General features: G+C 42.3%; 1 protein-coding gene across 4 annotated transcripts in view; it reads right to left on the bottom strand.

The window, feature by feature from the left end:
* LOC122551426 (partitioning defective 3 homolog B-like) overlaps positions 1-20453 on the bottom strand; it is a 979113-nt gene that overhangs the window by 96648 nt on the left and 862012 nt on the right. For all 4 annotated transcript variants that reach the window (XM_043693310.1, XM_043693308.1, XM_043693311.1 and 1 more), the window contains one exon: positions 19520-19652. In XM_043693310.1, the coding sequence (XP_043549245.1) occupies positions 19520-19652 (133 nt within the window). The remainder of the gene's footprint in view (positions 1-19519; positions 19653-20453) is intronic.

Genomic DNA, 20453 nt, shown 5'->3' with positions numbered 1-20453 from the left:
ATCCCTGTTTCCCATCACGGAATTTCAGTTTTTGTCGTCTCCAATAACGGGCTACAATTTGCCATTGTTTGTTTCCAATCCTTCATGACCTCATATGGGGAGCTGTCTTTGTTACAAGCTCACTGAGGTATCTTCAAGCCAATGGTAAACAGGCCATTTAAAAAAAAATCTGTGGAAGAATGATGATTGTCATCACATTCAGACCACAATTATTTACAATCTATGTTAATAAATTGGATAATGGATGTGAAATGTACCATTGCCAAGTTCGGGGAGGATGCAACAATGAGTTGGCAGGCAAGTGCCGAGAATCACACAAAGCATCTACAGAGGAATATTGATAGGTTAAACAAAATGTTGGTACAATTAATTTATTGTCAGAAAATGTGAGATTGTTCACTTTGTTAGGAAGAATACTGGAATTGAATATTATTTAAATAGAGAATGACATCAGAAACCTACAGCACCGAAGGATTTGTGAAACCTTGTGCATAAATCTCAAAAAGTTAGCTTTCAAGTACAGGTCATTCTGAAGAAGGGTCACTGGGCTCAAAATGTTAACTCTGCTTTCTGTCCAAAGATGCTCCCAGTCCTGAACAGGTTCTCCAGCAATTTCTGTTTTTATTTCAGATTTCCAGCAGATGCAACTCTTTGTTTACTTTAGTGGCAGAAGGCACAAGGGGACATGACCATCTGCAAGTTCCTCTCCAAGTTGGGCACAGTTCCGAAGTGTCATATTGGGCTTGATATGTTAACTCTGTTACATTCTCCCTAGATGCTGCCAGTCCTGTTGAGTTTCTCATTTTTATTTCAGATCTTGAGCATTGGCAGCACTTTATTTATTACACCACCATTTTTGCTATCACTGGATCAAAGTTCTGCAATCCTCTCTCTAAGCAGCACTATGCATATCTACAGCACAGAGTCAGCCGTAATTCAACAATTTCTCAACATCGGTTAGGAAGGGGAAGAAACACTAGCCTTGCTAACAATGCCCTCGTTCTGTGAATAAACAAATTCCATTACAAATAGGAACCAAACCACAACATGGAGCTGCGTGACAAAATAAACTGGGCTGGCCTACTGAATAAGCGAAAGTGAGGACTGCAGATGCTGGAGATTAGAATGGTACTGGGAAAGCACAGCAGGTTAGGCAGCATCCGGGGAGCAGGAAAATCGACGGTTCGGACAGGCGCCCTTTATTCTGAAACATCGATTTTCCTGCCCCTCAGATGCTGCCTGACCAGCTGTGCATTTCCAGCACCACTCTAATCTAGACTTACTGAACAACCAATACTTTCCAAATAAGCCTGTGTACAAGACGGTGACGGTGGGGTAGATAGTATCCAGGCTCGAGTCTGGATTCCACCTGCTTTCCTTTTCTCTTGCTGCTTTTACTGTTTCTTACTTACTTTTTGGAGGTTGTGGATACAGCGGCAGCAATGGAGCAAGGGTGCGGCTGGGGCCCAAAGTGAGCCTGGACGGCGGCGGCAAAGGATGGAGGCAGTGGTGATGTGGAAATCCGGGCCGAAGCCTGGGGTGGGTCTTAACCCAACCCAGGGGAGAGCTAGCCTTCCTGGGGGAGGTCCAGCTTGGAGCATCTGTCGGCCCAGGGCTCAAGAAAGGACTGTATGCTTGACATTTTGACTTTATTCCTTCACTTTTCTACTTTTACGCCAAGGTGACTGCGGTGTTGAACCTTTTAACTTATTTCTCCATTTTTCTAATTCTGTAACTGAGATTTTGTACCTAGATACTTTGTACCTAAGATGTCACCATGTGTGGTGACCTTGTACACTTCTTACTGCACTCTTGTACCCCATACTTGAGTATGTGACATGTGACAGTTAAACCTAAATCTGAAACCTAATCATGCTAAAGCATTGCATGAAACTGTTAATTCCTTAATGTCCAAACAACATTTACCCAGAGCACCAAGGCCACTGTGCGATTCATGCTGCCGGGGACAAAAAGAAATGAGAAAGGAACAACCACCAATTCTACACAGCAAATTACCAAAGAAAATGAAGGCAGTGGAGCAACATCGAGGTAATATAATTCATTGCACTTTCAATCATTTCATCTGCCGTCCAAGGATACAGAGCATTACTGAACTGCTGCTTGAGATTATTACTTGGTAATCATTCCCAGAGATCGCTCTCTCTGTTGAAAGTTTTTTTTTCCATTGTTCTACTCTTCACTACCAGCATTTCTTAAACAATGAAACCACTGTAAAGAATTTGGATAATGAACAGTTTAAGAAAAAAAGACTGTCACTTTTCCAAACAGTAAATCTGTCCAAGTGTGAAGAAGTATATTGAACGGGAACCTATCCCACTTGTGGCAAATAACCTAAAAACAGAAACAATCTGAGAATTGGCCAGGGCAACCGGCTTTTCTTCTGAATAATGCTCTTAGATCTCATACATATCCAACCAGGAGTACAGGTGGCCTTGGTTCAACATCTTATCTGAAACACTAGGAGTGCATGTTGATATTAATTGCTCTGATGTGGGACTTCGTGGCTTTTCGTTAATTACTTAAACACAACTGATGATTTCATTGGATTATTTGAGCCAAAGAACCGGGTGCAGCCATGAGAGGCAGTGGGACAGATGCCGTTACTAACCTGCAGTTGAAGCATTGATGATGCAAACTTGTGGTAACCATCCACTAGCCTAATTAAACATGTTGTCATATCCCTTACAAGGGCAGGTTGACACATTCCTTCCAACCATTCCAGTAAGTGCCAGTGGTGACTCAGTTGGCAGCACTCTCGCCCATATGTTAGAAGTATGTGGGTACATGTCCCACACTAAGAAGCCTGTGCACAACAATCTAGGCAGATGCTCTACTGAAGGGCTGAGCAAATGTTGTCCTGCTGGAGGTGGTAGATTTTGGAAGAGACATTAAACCAGAGGCACTGTCCCACTCTGGAAGGTGCACATAAAAAAAATTGCATGGCGCAACTTAGATGAAAATCAGGAAGTTCTCTCCACTGTTCTGGTCCATATTTACTCATTAGTCCAACTCATTATTTTGTAATTATCTCACCTCTATTTGTGGAAGCTTGCTACATGCAAATTAGCTGCCTCACTTCATGCATTACAACAGTGACTACATTTCAAAACTGCTTCGCTGGTTGTAAGGCACTTTGGGATGTCCTGAGAATGTGAAGGGTGTTATTGAAATCCAAGTCTATTTTTCTGCTTCACCCGTCACAGACCTAATGTAGTGTATATTTATAGAGATTCACAAACGACGCTGCACTTCACAGGAGGATCAATCTGACCAAGTTCTACTCTCTTGACAAAAACACTACATATAATAATGTCAGATTTATCTGAATGGCCCTTCTGTTAAAAAGAAATACATTTAAGTTGACAATGAGTGCCCATGAATATTTGGCAGACTTCCATGTGTCTCATGTGGATTATAATACTGATTCACCTGTGCACATGCTTCCCTTCTCTCCTGTCCTTATCCTAGTTTCAATTGCCAACTCTGGATGGACAAGTTCCTTGAGGTCTTTATCATATGAGCTCCTATCTCTCACTGCTCAGTTCTTACACTTCCCTCATTGATGACTTGCCATGTTAAACCTTCAGGTTTTTTTTATAGATATTTTTATTAGAAATTTAACATTTTTACAAGTTTACAAAAATAAACAAAACTCTCAAGTACGAACATTGATATACAATTAAATCTTAAATATATAATAACCAAATTTTAACAAAAGAAAAATACAGAAAAAAAAACAAAACTCAACTAACTACTAATCTAACCTACAACTAACCAGAGTGTATATTTAAGTCTCTTACATTATTCAAATAAGAGAAAGAGAAAAAAAAAACAACGGATAACATACATGCTCGGAATGTGTTAACATCAAATGTAACAAAACCCGTATTCATGCGGAATTCCTCTCTCAAGGGGCCCCGGACCAGCCAGGTTTGCAATCTCAATTAAATAAAAGCCCTTGTTAGGATAGCCAAAATATCTGTATTCATATAATTCAAGAAGGACTGCCATATTTTATAAAATAATTCGGTCTTTTAGTGCACCATATTTGTAAGGAAGTCAAGGAGAATACATTCCATAATTAATCTGTGCTAATTTGAAAGTCCAGGGGGGCCCTCAGCCATCCAGTTTACCAAAATATTTTTCCTTGCACAGAAAGAGAGAATAGAAAATAGTCTCTTCCCGTACGTGTCCAGGGAGGATAAGTTCGAAAAGCCCAAAAGGAGAGATACGGGGTCCACTTTAATTTCCGTTCCTAAATTTTCTGTCAGGGCACTAGCTACTTTAGTCCAGTATCTACGGATCTTATGACAGGTCCATAGACAATGTACAAGAGTGCCCACCTCTATTTTACATTTGGGACACATTGGGGATGCCCCGCCTTAAATTTTGCCAATCGATCCGGTGCTATATGGGCCCTATGAAGTATCTTCAGCTGGATAACCTGAGTTCTGTTACAGATGGTGATTCTTCTGGCATTTTCCCAAATAAACCTTAAGGTTAACAGCGCCTTAATTCGCCAATGAGTAAATGAAAGACTCTTGGGCAACTGGATGATTCCTCACCATTGGTCAACAGCCTTTTAGTCGCTTTGTGATGATACTGAAGCTTTGAGAAATGATACTGAATCTTTTTTTACGAAGAAAGGTTGAGAGAGAGAGAGAGAGAGAGAGAGAGGTGCCAAGCAGCCTGCGCAGAGCCAATAAAGCAAACAGTTTCTGAGACTTGATTGGATGGAGTCAAGCTCCCACAGAACCAGGACTTTTACTTTAAGTATTTCAGTAACAGTCGCTGCTCGGGTATTGAAGGAGGATGTATCTGAAAGCTGTTCTTCCACTCTCTGTTTCAGCTAAAAACTGGGGTTCTGTTCCTGCTGCCAGAATCACGTGAGTCCATCTATTTTTCTGAATTTGCTTCCCATATATCACGTTTATGTAATGTTACTGCATTGCAACAGTTACTTTTTAGTAGTTAAACAATCTATTATTCTGTTAAGTTTCCCAATATAGTTAAATTATTCCAATTCTTTCTTTTGTTGCACTTTAACCATAAACTGTGTTTTACTTCAAGACTGGTGGCTTGACCAATAAAATTGCATCTGGAACACAATGCCTGGCACCTGCCTTTAAAATAAGAATATGTTAAGCTCTATGCAATCTTCTTAAAATATTTTGAGGGGTTTGGTCTGGTCCATAACATCTCCAACAATTTTTATAATTGTTGAACAGAAGTTTTCAAAGAAACTTAAAAAAAACAGTTTTAATGCCCCCTAAGAATTTTCTTCTGTGTTTTTTTCTCGCATGGTTGGGGAATTGAAATCAGTCAGCAAACTACATGAAACTCTGCCAGAGTAGTGTCTTTCAGCCTATGCCAGTACAAAGAATGAAAGGCATGTGCATTCAGATTACACCTCATAGTTGTTCTCAGAGCCCCAAAGTGCAAAGTGCTTCACAAAATGAATCCTTTTGAGATACAGTCACTCTTACCAAGTATGAGTGACAATTTTGTGTAAAACAATATAGTTGCAACACACAGTACTGCGATGGTAATTAATGGTTTTAGCTGGGCTTCAAGGACTGAGTGACATTTGGCATTTGCCAGAAATGCAAATGACAATTTTAGGAACATGTTAAAATGGGAGATCCCAGACACTTGAAGGCTAATACAAATTGGTAAACGTGCATCTTTCCTTTCCCGACATTCTGTAGAATGAAATGAGTGGTTACTGGCTCTGAGAATCTAGCGCAACACACAGCCTGGTCGACAATCCAACTGGTCCTCTGAAGCAAAGTTACAATAAATAAATAGCCAATACACATACATTCTTTGAACTTGAGCAGGGTGAAAGGAAAGGCTGGTAGGTGTAGGGAATGCTGGATGACTAAAGAAATTGAGGATCTGGTTAAGAAAAAGAAGGAAGCAAATGTCAGGTAGAGACAAGATATATCGAGTGAATCCTCAAAGAAGTATAAAGGCAGTAGGAGTATACTTAAGAGGGAAATCAGGAGGGCAAAAGGAGGACATGAGGTAGCTTTGGCAAACAGGTTAAGGAAAATCCAAAGGGTTTTTACAAATACATTAAGGACAAAAGGGTAACTGGGTGGAGAAAAGGGCCCCTCAAAGATCAGCAAGGTGGCGTTTGTGTGGAACCGCAGGAGATTGGGGAGATACTAAACGAGTAATTTGCATCAGTGTTTACTGTGGAAAAGGACACAGAAAATATAGAATGTAAGGAAATAGATGGTGACATCTTGAAACATATACAAGTGGATAAATCCCCAGGACCTGATCAGATGTACCCTAGAACTCTGTGGGAAGCTAGGGAAGTGATTTCTGGGCCTCTTACTGAGATATTTGGATCACCGATAGTCACAGGTGAGGTGCCTGAAGGCTGGAGGTTGGCTAATGTGGTGCCACTGTTTAAGAAAGGTGGTAAGGACAAGTCAGGGAATTATAGACCAGTGAGCCTGACGTCAGTGATGGGCAAGTTGTTGGACAGAATCCTGAGGGACAGGATGTACATGTATTTGGAAAGGCAAGGACTGATTAGGGATAATCAACATGGCTTTGTGCGTGGGAAATCATGGCTCACAAACCTGATTGAGTTTTTTGAAGAAGTAACAAAGAGAATTGATGAGGGCAGAGCGGTAGATGTGATCTATATGGACTTCAGTAAGGCATTTGACAAGGTTCCCCATGAGAGACATGGGAGATTGGTTAGCAAGGTTAGATCTCATGGAATAAATGGAGAACTAGCCATTTGGATACAGAACAGACTCTAAATGTAGAAAACAGAGGGTGGTGGTGGTGGTGAAGGGTTGTTTTTCAGACTGGAGGCCTGTGACCAGCGGAGTGCCACAAGGATCAGTGCTGTGTCCACTACTTTTCGTCATTTATATAAATGATTTGGATGTGAGCATAAGAAGTACAGTTAGTAAGTTTGCAAATGACACCAAAATTGGAGACATAGTGGACAGTGAAGAAGGTTACCTCAGATTACAACGGGATCTTAATCAGATGGGCCAATAGGCTGAGAAGTGGCAGATGGAGTTGAATTTAGATAAATGCGAGGTGCTGCATTTTGGGAAAGGAAATCTTAGCAGGATTTATACACTTAATGGTAAGGTCCTAGGGAGTGTTGCTGAACAAAGAAACCTTGGAGTGCAGAATCATAGCTCCTTGAAAGTGGAGTCGCAGGTAGATAGGATAGTGGTATGCTTTCCTTTATTGGTCAGAGTTTGAGTGCAGGAATTGGGAGGTCATGTTGTGGCTGTACAGGACATTGGCTAGGCCACTGTTGGAATATTGTGTGCAATTCTGGTCTCCTTCCTATCAGAAGGATGTTGTGAAACTTGAAAGGGTTCAGAAAAGATTTACAAGGATGTTGCCAAGGTTGGAGGATTTGAGCTATAGGGAAAGGTTGAAAAGGCTGGGGCTGTTTTCCCTGGAATGTTGGAGGCTGAGGGGTGACCTTGTAGAGGTTTATGAAATCATGAGGGGGCATGGATAGGATAAATAAACAAAGTCTCTTCCCTGGGGTGGGGGAGTCCAGAACTAGATGGCATAGGTTTAGGGTGAGAGGAGAAAGAAATAAAAGACACCTAAGGGGCAACGTTTTCACACAGAGGGTGGTGTGTGTATGGAATGAGCTGCCAAAGGAAGTGGTGGAGGGTGGTACAATTGCAACATTTAAAAGGCATCTGAATGGGTAAATGAACAGGAAGGGTTTGGATGGAATATGGGCTGGGTGCTGGCTGGTGGGACTAGATTGCGTTAGGATATTTGGTCGGCATGGATGAGTTGGACTGAAGGGTCGTTTTCTGTGCTGTACATCTCTGTGACTCTATGTGGCAGGAATATGTAAGTTAACATAACTTTCAAGAATTTAAAAATGTGTTGCTGGAAAAGCGCAGCAGGCCAGGCAGCATCAAAGGAACAGGAGAATCAACATTTCGGGTATAAGCCCTTCTTCAGGACTGTTGGCTTTTCCGGCAACACATTTTTAAGCTCTGATCTCCAGCATCTGCAGTCCTCACTTTCTCCTAACTTTCAAGAATTCCTTGATCCTTTCCTCCCATCCAAAGAATAATAACTTAGCAAATTCGAACTTTTGAAAGCTGTCATGAACTTTCATAAAGTGCGAATGCCCACTACAATTGGCAAAAGGAATGTTCAAAGTTAAGTCAACATCCAGATTTGGGATTTCAGCAAATTTTCAACCAAAATTTGTGTTTTTGGTAATCTCCAGCTTTTGCAACTGCCGTCTCCTAATCAAGGCGTTATAGGATCAACATCTTGCCTTTAGGTAGAATCAGAGCCCACATGACAGGCATCAGAAAACTGCCCGTGTATAAACTGAATGCCTGATTTCGGAGAGTAACACAGTGATGACTCTTCATTGGCTGTAAAACATTTTGAGGAGTCATGAAGTTATGAAAGGTGCTATATGAGTGCAAGTAGGAACACAACTTGGAAGGACAACGTCTATCCCAAGTGTTACCCTGTACAATCTCTGCTCCAATGCTGGATTACTTGCTAATGTCAATGTTACTTGGTGCTTTTAGAATCCATGCCTTTATTTTTGGTGCTCACCATGCCCAATGTTTTCTTCACCTGGAAGACTTCATGGAGATGCTTAAAGCTGCACCAATATTTTCAAAGTCACCGTGTCCAGGAATCTCCTGCTGAGTCTCCTGCATCGAGTGACGCAGAAAACTCACCACATGCTTGTCGGTTATAAATAACAGCACAAATTTTCTCAACTGATGAAAATCTTAACTGAGAATCACAACTGTGCTGCACACTGCAGCAAAAATGACTGACTGTGGAGCTGAAGGTGACAAGAGAGCTTTCTTTTCCTTTGAAAATCATCTTCCAAGCGCCACTAATAGAGTGCTCTTTTATTTTTGGATGTCTTCTTCACACATGAATAGTAAAACTTTTGATGCACTTCCTTAAAAAGATGTTTGAGACTGAAATCAATTTAAAATGGCGACACTGAGCTTAACAGCCTTTTTGTTGGACATTTAGGGTACTAAAAGGTTACAGATTCAAGGTGGTGGGTGGGGAGGGAAAGAGAGAGAGAGAGAGAGAGACAGACAGACAGACAGAGAGGTGAGAGATGGAATTAAGGCACAGCCAGTATGTAACTGAATGGTGGTCCAGGCTAAACAACTTCCAGTTCTGAGGCACTGGGGTAGTCCTGGAGAGAAATAAAACTAACATGCATGCATAAGTGGGCAAAACTGCTACCACAAGGACATTTGTTCGTGCTTCAGCTTAAGGCAAGAGTTGTAGATTCCAGAGTGAGCTGGCTTTTGAATGACAGCAAAATGACACAAAGTATTGCTTTTCATTACATGAATGTATTTTGGTTTGACGTTATTTGATGCGAGTAGACATGCAGATGGGTAGCAGATGCATTAGCTTGAATTAGCCTCTAGACATAAACCAAGCCAAAAAAAATGAGCATACATTCACACATCATTCCCCTTCAGAACAAAAATATATCAAAAACAGAGCGTACGCTCTTGGTTGCCTCCAAGTTAAAAAAAAACAAATCTCCAGCCCTCCCTTTGCTTCCGCTGTCCCCTCATCCACCCAGCACAAAGGGTAAAATTCCAAACTTCAGAAGACAGATGGGCAATTTAAAAGGTCAGTTTTTAAAGGAGGCAGAAAACCAGAATGCAAGACTTTCCTTCTTGACCGAGGGATTCTTGCCCCACTCCTACCCATTTTAGGAATTGGCAGAGGAAGTGACACCATGAGACACCGGTGGAAACAAATGTCATGGAAAGCCAGCAGCGTGGCATGTATTTCAAAGTGAGGATTTACTTTAAGAAATGCAGCAATCAACTTTAAAGTAGCAAGCTCTCAAAGGCAGCAATGTGGTGATGATGACTGGATCATCTGGTTTGGGAGTTGGCTGACAGACAAGTGTTGGCCAGAAGAGAGGAGGAGGAGGAGGAGGTGGTTCTCTGTCACTTTTAGAAGGGCAATTAGGAATGAGTGCTAAATCTTGACTTTGATAGTGATGCCCACAACGTGTGAATAAATATATAGCATGAAGGGGCTCTTTTTAATTCAGAAGGTCGGTGGTACCACTGTAGGTGAATCTTGTACAGTAGCATGATTCAGTGGTGGGGTTAGGGGTAGGTGGTTTTGCAATTGCTGGCGTTGTTTAAAAAAAAGAATTGGGAACAGGCACACAGCATTTTAAACAAATTACTCCAACTATTTGTCATCAGCACCAAGGCAAAAGAAATGCCAACTTCCACCAATGCATGGTATTGCCACACGTTGACATCTCATTCAGTGAAGCACTTCTCCCCAATCAAATCCAAGCCTCTACACATCAAAAAAGAACCCTAAAGACTACCAGCTGCTGAGATTTTAACAGGCTAAGATGGAATCAGGCCTGAGCTGTGGGGTTTGGATAATTTCACTTCTCAGCAGGTTAGTGATTTGTTTTTAAGGTTTAATGCAAAATGCTCTTGCGTTATTCCGCAAGCTAAGCAGTGGACACAGTTGTAACCCACAGCCTTAACTTGTCTATGTTCATAACGCAGGGAGTTTGAAATCTCAAATCTCAAATAAATCCTCACATTGAAATACATGCCACGCTGCTGGCTTTTCATGACATTGTTTCCACCGGTGTCTCATGGTGTCACTTCCTCTGCCAATTCCTAAAGTGGGTAGGAGTGAGGCATGAGTTGATTTGCGAAATTGAAGGTTCACATCGGGCAGCCAACATGCTTTGCAATGACCTTGCATCCTTGAAATAATGCTTGGGATCTTTTATGTCTGTCTGAGAGGACTATGTACGGAGGAACCTCAATTATTTGAATATCGATTATCCGAAGATGATTTCAAGGTCCCGCAAAAACGTTACAAGAAGAACATGTGAAAACATTGGCAACAACAAAAATACACAAGCAGCTCAAGCATCAGTGACTGGATTATTTTTAGGTAAGGGTTGTTACACAGCCCTTTGCAACGGTAAGTGCTTTATATTACTGTATAGGTATTCCTAATACTTTACGGGCCATTCATTAAAAAAATTGGCCAAGAATGTAAATGCACATGCAAGGCAGTGCTTCCATCTTTCTATCAAGAGACTGCGTTCCCAGAAACTGACAAATGCTCTTGTGATCGTAGAAGCTGTTCGGGACCTTGTTTAATGCTGTCTCCACCACTCCTTGCCAAATGCTAACTGCTGCTGCCTTTTTAAAAGGTTTTCTCGTGTTATCATTGCTTTATTTTGTTCATCATGTGAAATCTATGTCCTCTTGTGCTCAATACGTTAAAATTATTAATTTAAATATATTCTCCGATAGAGCACAGCATTAGATCAGCATGGCTTCCCTTGTTTAAGATAAAATTGATTATCCAAACAATCAATTGTCCAAACAAAATAGTGCCTGCCCTTCTTGTTCGGATAATCAAGGTTCCTCTGGATATCTATATTTTATCCACAAGACAGCTCCTCCAACAACATTGTACTCTCTCAATAGACACTGAAGTGTCAGTCCAAATTTTGTGTTCCAGTGTCAGGGTTGGAGGTCTACTCTACAATGTTCTGACTCAGAAAAGAGAGTGTTGCCTACTGAGCCTCAGCTGACACCTATTTCATCAAACTAACTGATCTTATTGACACTAACCACCACTACACTTTCCCATTAAAGCATGAATGTCACTCACTGACCAACATTACATCTCCAGCTATAATGGGGTTGTCACTCAACAGGCCAAACTGGAGTCGTTGGCCACTTGCTGACCTACTGTAGAATGCCCACTACATTGGACCTCGAATAAGAAGTAATAAAAATTTTTTTTTTGAAACAGCAACAATAAGTGTAGTCAGATAACTAGCACTGCCCAGCAGGCTAAGGTCTTACTATGAAGGTCAACCATTTCTATTGCAATTTCAAGAGAAGTAAATATACACACAAGAATGATTCTGCAGCAGTGGGATCTACATTTCTCTTCGTAGTTCACTCAGTGATATCCTCAATTTAAATGACCCAAAAAAGCTAATTTACTGTAAGCATGTTTCTATTCCATCCATGGACTCATAAAACAAGAAAATGAAAGAACCACATGAACAGAGCATTTTTCACACTGGACAGCTAAAAGAATTTTATAGCCACTTTAAAATCAGTAATGTGGGAGAAACAACAGCCATCAGGACAAACGGCAGTCCTCCACAAACAGCAACACGACAACGACCGTACCATTTTGAGTGGCGTGATTTTCCACACCCTGCAACTGGCAAGACAAGTTACACGGAGGGTAAATAATTGGATAAGGTGCTTGCCATCTTATCTGGGCGAGGAGGTCCTTGAGTGACCCTCTGAAACCTATCAGCAATTGAAGGCCCTTCAGAGGAAAATTCTAGCCACAACTCGACACCAGTCACTTACCTGAGGGAAGGGCTCCAATGCCTCCCCCCCCCACCCATTGGGAGGGAGGGTGTGTGTGAGTATGTATGTGTGCGTGTGTGTGGCTGTCTGTCTGTCTGTTTAACAGAAAGAGAGAGATTGGAGTGGTGGGGATTGGGTAGCGCGGGGGGGAGGGGGGGGAAAGTTGAGGGAAGGCGTGGGTGCTGGAAGCCACCTGCCTCCCTGCTTTTGATTCAGAACCCCCCTCTCTGCATTCCCCACTCTGTGAAAATCCCATTCCCTTTAGCTTCTCACTGTTTTAAGTCATGGCTTTACACCCTGGACCCTCGGATCTAACCCCTGGTTTCAGAATGTGCTGACCTCTGACTGGTTATCAGTCTCAGGCAGGGCAAAACGTCATTGGCGAGGCTCCTAACTTTATGGGATGCATGTTCAACATTTTAAGTACCTAACTGGAGCTTGGTGCAGTGGGCTTTCTCACTGGTGGGTGGGGAGCTAGTCTCACCCCATGACATCATCGCATCAAGCTTAATTCACAGGACACTAACCCTGACTGTGATGATGATTGGCGAGGGCAAAGTGCACAGGTAAATGGGGTCCTGTGTTAACATCTCACCAACAGTGCAGCACCACCTGCTTTCTTAGTACTGTCACTGGAATGTTATCCTTGATTTAGATACTGAAGCCTTGGAGTAGAAAGGGAGAAGCAATTGTCCCAGAACTTTGTGATTCAGAGAAGAGAGTGCTAGCAACTGAGCTACGTCTATCAACAGCAATAAGTTAATTCATAGATCAAATAAATTCATAGAATCAGAATGGCTATAGCATAGGAGGGGTCCGTTTGGTCCACTGGAAAAGTAACTGATCTTGTCCCACTCACTTGTCTTCTCCACACAGCTCTGGAGATTTACTTTCCTTGTGAAGGATATATGAAGGGTCACTGGATCTGAAAGGTTGACTCTGCTTTCTTTCCACGGATGCTGTCAGACCTGCTGAGTTTCTCCAGCAATTTCCGTTTTTGTTCTGGATTTCCAGCGTCTGCAGTTCTTCGGTTTTGTTTCCTTCTTGAAAGCAATGGGTTAAATCCGGGGGCTTCACCGCATTCTCAGATGCTCTTCTCTTTGATTCTGAAGCGGGTGGGTTCAGGTTCCACTCTGCACAGAATCAAAGCTGCCACTTTTGCGCAGTAGTGAGTGCGTACTACACTGTCAGAGGTCCAGTCTTCTGGATCAAAAGTGAAACCAATCTATTCTCTCATGGTAATGTTGGATTCTAGGGTTTTTTTAAAAGAGTAGGGGAGTTCATCCTGGCTAATATTAATCACTCAACCAATACAACTAAAGGAGATTACCTGGTCATTATTAAGTTACTATTTATGAAATCCTGCTGTACACAAATTTATTGCTGCATTTTCTACACTGCAATAGTGGCTGCACTTGAAAAATGCTCGATTGTCTACATTGTGCTTTGAGACACCCTGAGGTCATGAAAGGTGCCAAATAAATTGAAGTCTTTTTTTAAACAGCAAACATGAGCTGTCAAATAAAGGCCAACAGTACTTTAGAAAAGCATGCAAATTATTTCCAGTTCTTTCCTCACAGGAAGCTTTGTGAAAAGCCATCTCACCATGCGGAATCTGTGTCTAATGAATCAAACATTCATTGTAAGCCATGCTGCTTAACCTGGAACTGGTAGGTACTTCTGAAAATCATGCGAAGCCTGTGAAACATGCAGAAAACTTTCCACAAGCATCCGTCACTTGAAAGGATTCATACAGTAATACACAGATCTTGAAACCATACACTCTGTGGGCCAAAGTCAAGGACAAATCCACTAACACAAAGATGCAGTCAACTGGAGTCTCAATCAATCAACTTACGTGTGGAAGCAACAAATCATGCTCCAAAATCAGGAATCAATGCCAATGACAGCAAACCTGAAACTAGTCCATAGTTCCTAAATATAAAACAAAAAAACAGCACAGTGGCACAGTGGTTAGCACTGCTGCCTCACAGCGCCAGAGACCCGGGTTCAATTCCCGCCTCAGGCGACGGACTCTGTGGAGTTTACACATTCTCCCCGTGTCTGAGTGGGTTTTCTCCTACAGTCCAAAAATGTGCAGGTTAGGTGAATTGGCCATGCTAAATTGCCCGTAGTGTTAGGTGATGGGGTAAATGAAGGAGAATGGGTCTGGGTGGGTTCCGCTTCGGTGGGTCGGTGTGGACTTGTTGGGCCGAAGGGTCTTTTTCCACACTGTAACTAATCTAATCTAATTAAATGTCTAACTGCTCATAACACCAAAAATACATACCAACTATTGAAGGTGAATGCATTGTTGGTAAGAATGACTTATTGCTGATTATATGAGGAAAGAAATCCCTCTGCCATACATTGAAGAACAGGGCAGAAAACATCACAGGAGTCAAAGCCATCAATAAGATCACTACGATTCCTGCACGGTGGGACCTCTGCATAAGCTCCTGAGAGGTCTCCGTAAATACTGATATATTCCTGGGGACTGTCTGTAAATACTGCCACATGAATGGGGATTGCCTGAAAATTTTTACATACTTCTGAGGACTGCCGATAAATGCTGATACACTCCTGGGTTCTTGTCTGTAAATTATGCTATGTTTCCATCTACACTTCCAAAATATTACTTTGCCAACACAACTACATTCAGGTTTTCTGTTTCATATTAATACTACATAGTAACAGGAAGAATGCATTAACACATTGACAAACATGGAAACTATTTATAGAGTGTAGAATTCTCAAGTCACCATTCACAACTCAATATATGACCGCTCCACTTAGACATTGATTATATAACCTTGTGTATATCCTGTGAAGTACAGTCCAAAATGTAAAATTTGAGGGGAAATAGTTTCCTTCTTTGTGTCATACCCTTATTCATTTACCTGTGGAGATCAAGGCAAAAAAAAATTACTTACAGCACATTAAGAGAACGTAGATTTTGACCTGTGAAGGATCAATTTTGTATTGGAATTCCATTTCACACAACAGAAGCCGTTAGTAGTAGATAAAGCTTCAATATTGCACTATCTGACAAGTTTTCCTAGACTTTAAAAAAGGAGATTTTGTTTTACTATCTGGTCATTCTTGATGATGACCTGTCTGACCATTATATCCACAGTAGTTTTCTTTTCCACCTCCAGAAGGTGTCTACACTACACTGCCTGATTATGCCTGCAACTCCTATCTTTAATCTTAGTGATTAAGTGGCTATTGCGTTATCCATTCACTCAGTGAAAACTTCACTGACTAAACTGCCTACTATTATTATCAGGAGAACCTGATAGTCATGACCTTTCCATTCACTCAAAGCCCAGCTGTCAATAAATGCCATCTTGACGTCTGCACCCGGAACTGTGATTACTCACTTTCTGGTCCTATTTAGGTTAGTGCAGTCTACAATCTATTTCAGAATGTCACTTCACTGTTTGCCTGGAAGAGGATGAAGTTGACAAAACTCTCTTTGCTCTGCTCAGTGGCATAATGAGCCAGTGCTTGGAACGAAATGCCAAAGAGGGGTTAGAAAGGATGGACAGCCCCTTCCAATGACCTCGCGTACCATTAACTTCTGACCTTGACTGTTCCATAAACGAATGCATTGAATGGATGCTTTAAGAGACAGGAAAGGAAAGGAAGTCATTGCAAACAGCTTGTGGGCATCTCCATCATCGATTATAAATAGATTGATTCCCCGCTGCATTTTAATAGCTGTAGCTCTTTCTGTGGGACGATGCGGCATGGCATCCATCAAGTGAAATATAAACAAACTTTCGGAAAATCTTCCTAATCATTTCATTGTCGATTAGGAATTCTTACAAAATGGCAAGTCACCTACGATTTAGTTGCCTGTGGGAATAAGAGAAGTTTATCCTGCAGGTGTCCCTGCCACTGTTGCTAGCTGGCCTGCATTGACATCCTGTCCAGCAATGTGCGGCTTTTTAAATAATCATCCTTGTGGTTAAATCTGCTCATGACCTTGTCTCTCCCTTCTGTCAGTTCTGCCAACTCCGTCCTCTTGTAGGTCTTTGATTTCCTTCAGTACACCATTAGCTACAGTGCCGTCAGCCTGATGCTCTGGAGTTTCCCCTCTACAACTTTCTGCTTCTATCTGTCTTTCCTCAAAATATACCTCTTTGATCTGTCCTAATATATTGTCACGTGACGCAGGGCCACAATCTCATCCAGGAGACTGGGAACAGGAGCCGGGTCTGTTTCTGCATCAGGACCTTGCCCCCAACTCCAACATCTGGACCCAGGATGTTGCAGGAGGGCCAGAGGTCTGGCCCAAGTGGTGTTCTTTCCCTAGGGAGCCAGGAGGAGCAAGACCTACACTGTACATTAACCTTCCTGTTCAATTTGTTATCACCCTCCGCCTCCAATCACTCCTCTCCTAGCACCTTTTCTCCTGATGAGCTGTTCCCTTCCAGGGCCTCACTGCTCTGTGTCCTCACCCCCTCAGTGAAGAAAATGTCATGGAGAGACCATTGCTGAGACTCGCCCTTCTGGGGGAGGGGGAAGAGTACTGCAGGGCATCAGCTGACAGCTCCAGGCACAGGACCAGTTGCCCTTTGAGCTAACGATGGCCAGTGTCTTGTGAGAATCGGAGCCAGTCGCCCATCCTTGGCGAAGAGGGCATCAGTTGCCTGGCCAACACATCACTGTACAGCCGCTTGTAAAACACTGAGAGGTTGCAATGACAAGAGCTCCGATATCCGAGGAGACAGAGTCACGGGCGTCTTCAGCACTGACTCTCAGCCATCTATAGGTGTACTGCCCTCTTCCCCTTCCTTCTGGATTTCTGACTGCCCTTGTGCAAGTTTCTGCTCCTCACCTCCAATTACCTCATTGCAACTTTCCTGGTGCTCAGTTGGAGGCAGGACAGCTTTGAGCCCTGAACTGATGCCCATAGGGTTAAGTTTGCCTCTTCCACACACACCACCATTGACCCCGAATCTGCCATGACTCTAATGGACGGCACAGTGGCTCAGTGGTTAGCACTGCTGCCTCACAGCACCAGAGTCCTAGGCTCGATTCCGACCTTGGGTGACTGACTGTGTGGAATTTGCACATTCTCCCTGTGTCTGCGTGGGTTCCCTCCGGGTGCTCCGGTTTCTTCCCACAGTCCAAAGATGTGCAGGTCAGGTGAATTAGCCATGCTAAATTGCCCCATAGTGTTAGGTCAATTAATCAGAGGGAAATTCTACATATGGTGCCATAGATTAGTTAGTGAAAAAAAAAGACTCTAATTTATTTCATGACTTCAGAATGTTGGAAAACACTTCACAGCTAATGATGCACTTTTGCAAATGTAGTCACCGTTGTAACATAGAAGACCCATTAGTCAATTTGCATGCAGCAAGGTCTAACAAATAGCAATATGACCATGCTGGATAATCTGATTCAGTGTTACTGGCTCTGGGAGAAATACTGACCCGGGGAACCAGGAAATACTCCTTTACTCCTTTTGGAAATAGTGGCTTGGGATCTGTTTAGCTTTGTTGAAAGTCTTGATGATGCCACTGGATACCATATAATCTGAAAGATGGGACTGAGTTACATGGTATAACTCACATAAAGGCCGATAACATTTAAAAAGGGATGTGAATTTCCCAGTGGTCTTTATGGACATGGATGAATCAGGTGGACCTTTACACTGATCCACAGTGAAATTTTAATTCAATGCCACAATGGGATTGGAACTCAGGTTCTCAAAACATTACAGCCCATGTTTCTGGATTACAAGTCCACTGACGTTACCACTACACTACTGTCTCCCCTCTCAATTCCACCTGGATGAGCATAGGAGTGATGTTGACTGAGGCTCTCTTCCTCTCCGGATGAATGAAATCCTTCCCTACTCTTACCTCAGCCTTGACTGAGTTCCGAGATTCACTGCTCCAACATGTGACAGAGGTGAATGCACATCATCCCACCTAGCTGCCGGCACATTTTGCAGCTTTAAGACTTTTGCTCATGCAGTTGGAACCAATGATTCCATCAAAAAAATACAATTAAATTGACTTTATTTTTGTGTGGGTCGAATTTTCTTGCAACTCCAACCCTCTAGCAGTCAAATGGGAAGAAAGACGAAACCACAGCGTGTTGGAATTGTGAGCTCTGTCTGCATATACCCCCTGGAGGTTTCTTCACATGACCTTCAAGCACCCCACTAAGTCAAATGACCCTCTTTCCAATCTACAGTTTTGCAAAGTAACTGATAAACTAACATGTGCAAAGAAAACTCAAAATAAAAATCTCACACATTGATGATTCGGTTTCACAGCCCCAACGCGTTAGATGAGTGTCCAAGTCTTTCCTGGAGTGTAGGCGGCTGTACTCTGCTCTTAGTCAGAGTGTCACTTCACAGCACTACAGTCATCGATATAGAACCACACAGGGTCTGAAGACATTCAACTGTTCACATCCAACAATTTAATTTGCTGCTGTGACCACGACAAAGCACATCAGCTGCTATTTGCTTTCCTGGTGTCTGAAAGCTGTGTTGTTTTTTTCTCCCCCCACCTCTCTCTCTCTCTCTCTCTCTTAGTAAATCAAAATAAACTCATTTGACCTGCCTCCCCTGCACACGAAGAGGTAAGAATCCCAGAAGTATGAAGTCCCTTAGGGGATAAACAAAGGAGTAATGCTGAATAAATCACCAAAAAAAAAATTGCCTGGATCCAAACTTAATGCGCAAAGAACAACCCATGGATAAATAATACAGAATTTTTAACTCGGCTATCACAATAACTATCCATCTGGGAGAAGTCAAGAAACCATATGGTGGCACAAGTAAATATTTATTGCTGCCTACCGCTGGCCAAATACATTAAAGTAGTGTTATTCTGCTTCATACATGCCCGGGAAGCACATAACCAAGACAGCTGTGAATGAAATCAGTGCAGCTGGGATTTAACGGCTTAGGCCACTGTGGGTTTCCTACTTGGGTTTCACATGTCTGTTCAATCGCAAAAAAAAGAGCAGGTCCGGTTTCACAGGATTTACTCAAGGTGAATAAACAGAGAGTTACCCGCTCACCAGTTTCACGTGTGAAGACTTACCCAGCCTTGCTCATAGTCACTAGGCCAGCGCCGGCCTTCGTGCTCTTCGTAAGATGGAATGGCACCCTCCCGTCTGGCCTGCTGGTACTCCTTCCTCAGTTGGTGAATTCGCTCAACGTTAGTGGGTCTTGCACTGCACAACAGAATAGGACAAGATTAGGTGTTGATTTGCCATATAGACATTCTTCTTCCAACGCTGAAGCAGCCCATGCCTACACCAGCCCCAACCCCTACCTTTTTGGGGTGCCCATGCAAACCCCTTCAAAATTGGTACATTTGCTGTATCCTTAATGGGAGAAAACAATGTATTTTTGAAATAAAAATCCAGTCAACATTCTCCAGAGAGCACAGCAGAGTGGTTTAATGAAACCAAGTCTACGATTTTGGTACTATGACAATGCATAATGCATTGCAGGACAGCAATATCAACCTTGCAGCTAAGTATCTTGGAGCAAATTGTTTCAGAAACTCATCCATTCATTACACAACAGCAGTGCTCCAACTTCTATTGCAAAGAAAAGACCACAAGGTGACCTGACAAATGTCTTCAAAACAATGAAAAGGTTTGATGGGAGAGATCAAAATGAGGGGTCATAAATATAAGATTGCCACCTAATAAATTTAATGTGGAATTCAGGAGAAGCTTCTTTACACAGAGAATGTTTAGAATCTGGATCTCACTAACACATGCAAAATAACAGAGATGCATTTAGGGAAAAACTAAATCAGTACATGACTAAGAAAGTAATAGAGGATGTTCTAACAATGTATTGAGAATCTATCGCAATGAGGTGTAAGGATGCTCACTTTTGAGCATTTTTAAATTATTTCATAGAATGCGAGTGCCACTGGTAAAGCCTGCATATTTTACCCAATTGCCCCTCGTTCCATTCAGTTTGCTAGAACCATTGCAGAGAGCAGTTATGAGTAAACC

The sequence above is a fragment of the Chiloscyllium plagiosum genome, chromosome 7, assembly GCF_004010195.1.
Source record: "Chiloscyllium plagiosum isolate BGI_BamShark_2017 chromosome 7, ASM401019v2, whole genome shotgun sequence".
Classification (NCBI taxonomy): domain Eukaryota; kingdom Metazoa; phylum Chordata; class Chondrichthyes; order Orectolobiformes; family Hemiscylliidae; genus Chiloscyllium; species Chiloscyllium plagiosum.
Note: the sequence above shows the minus strand (reverse complement) of the source record. Positions and strands in the feature narration are given on the sequence as shown.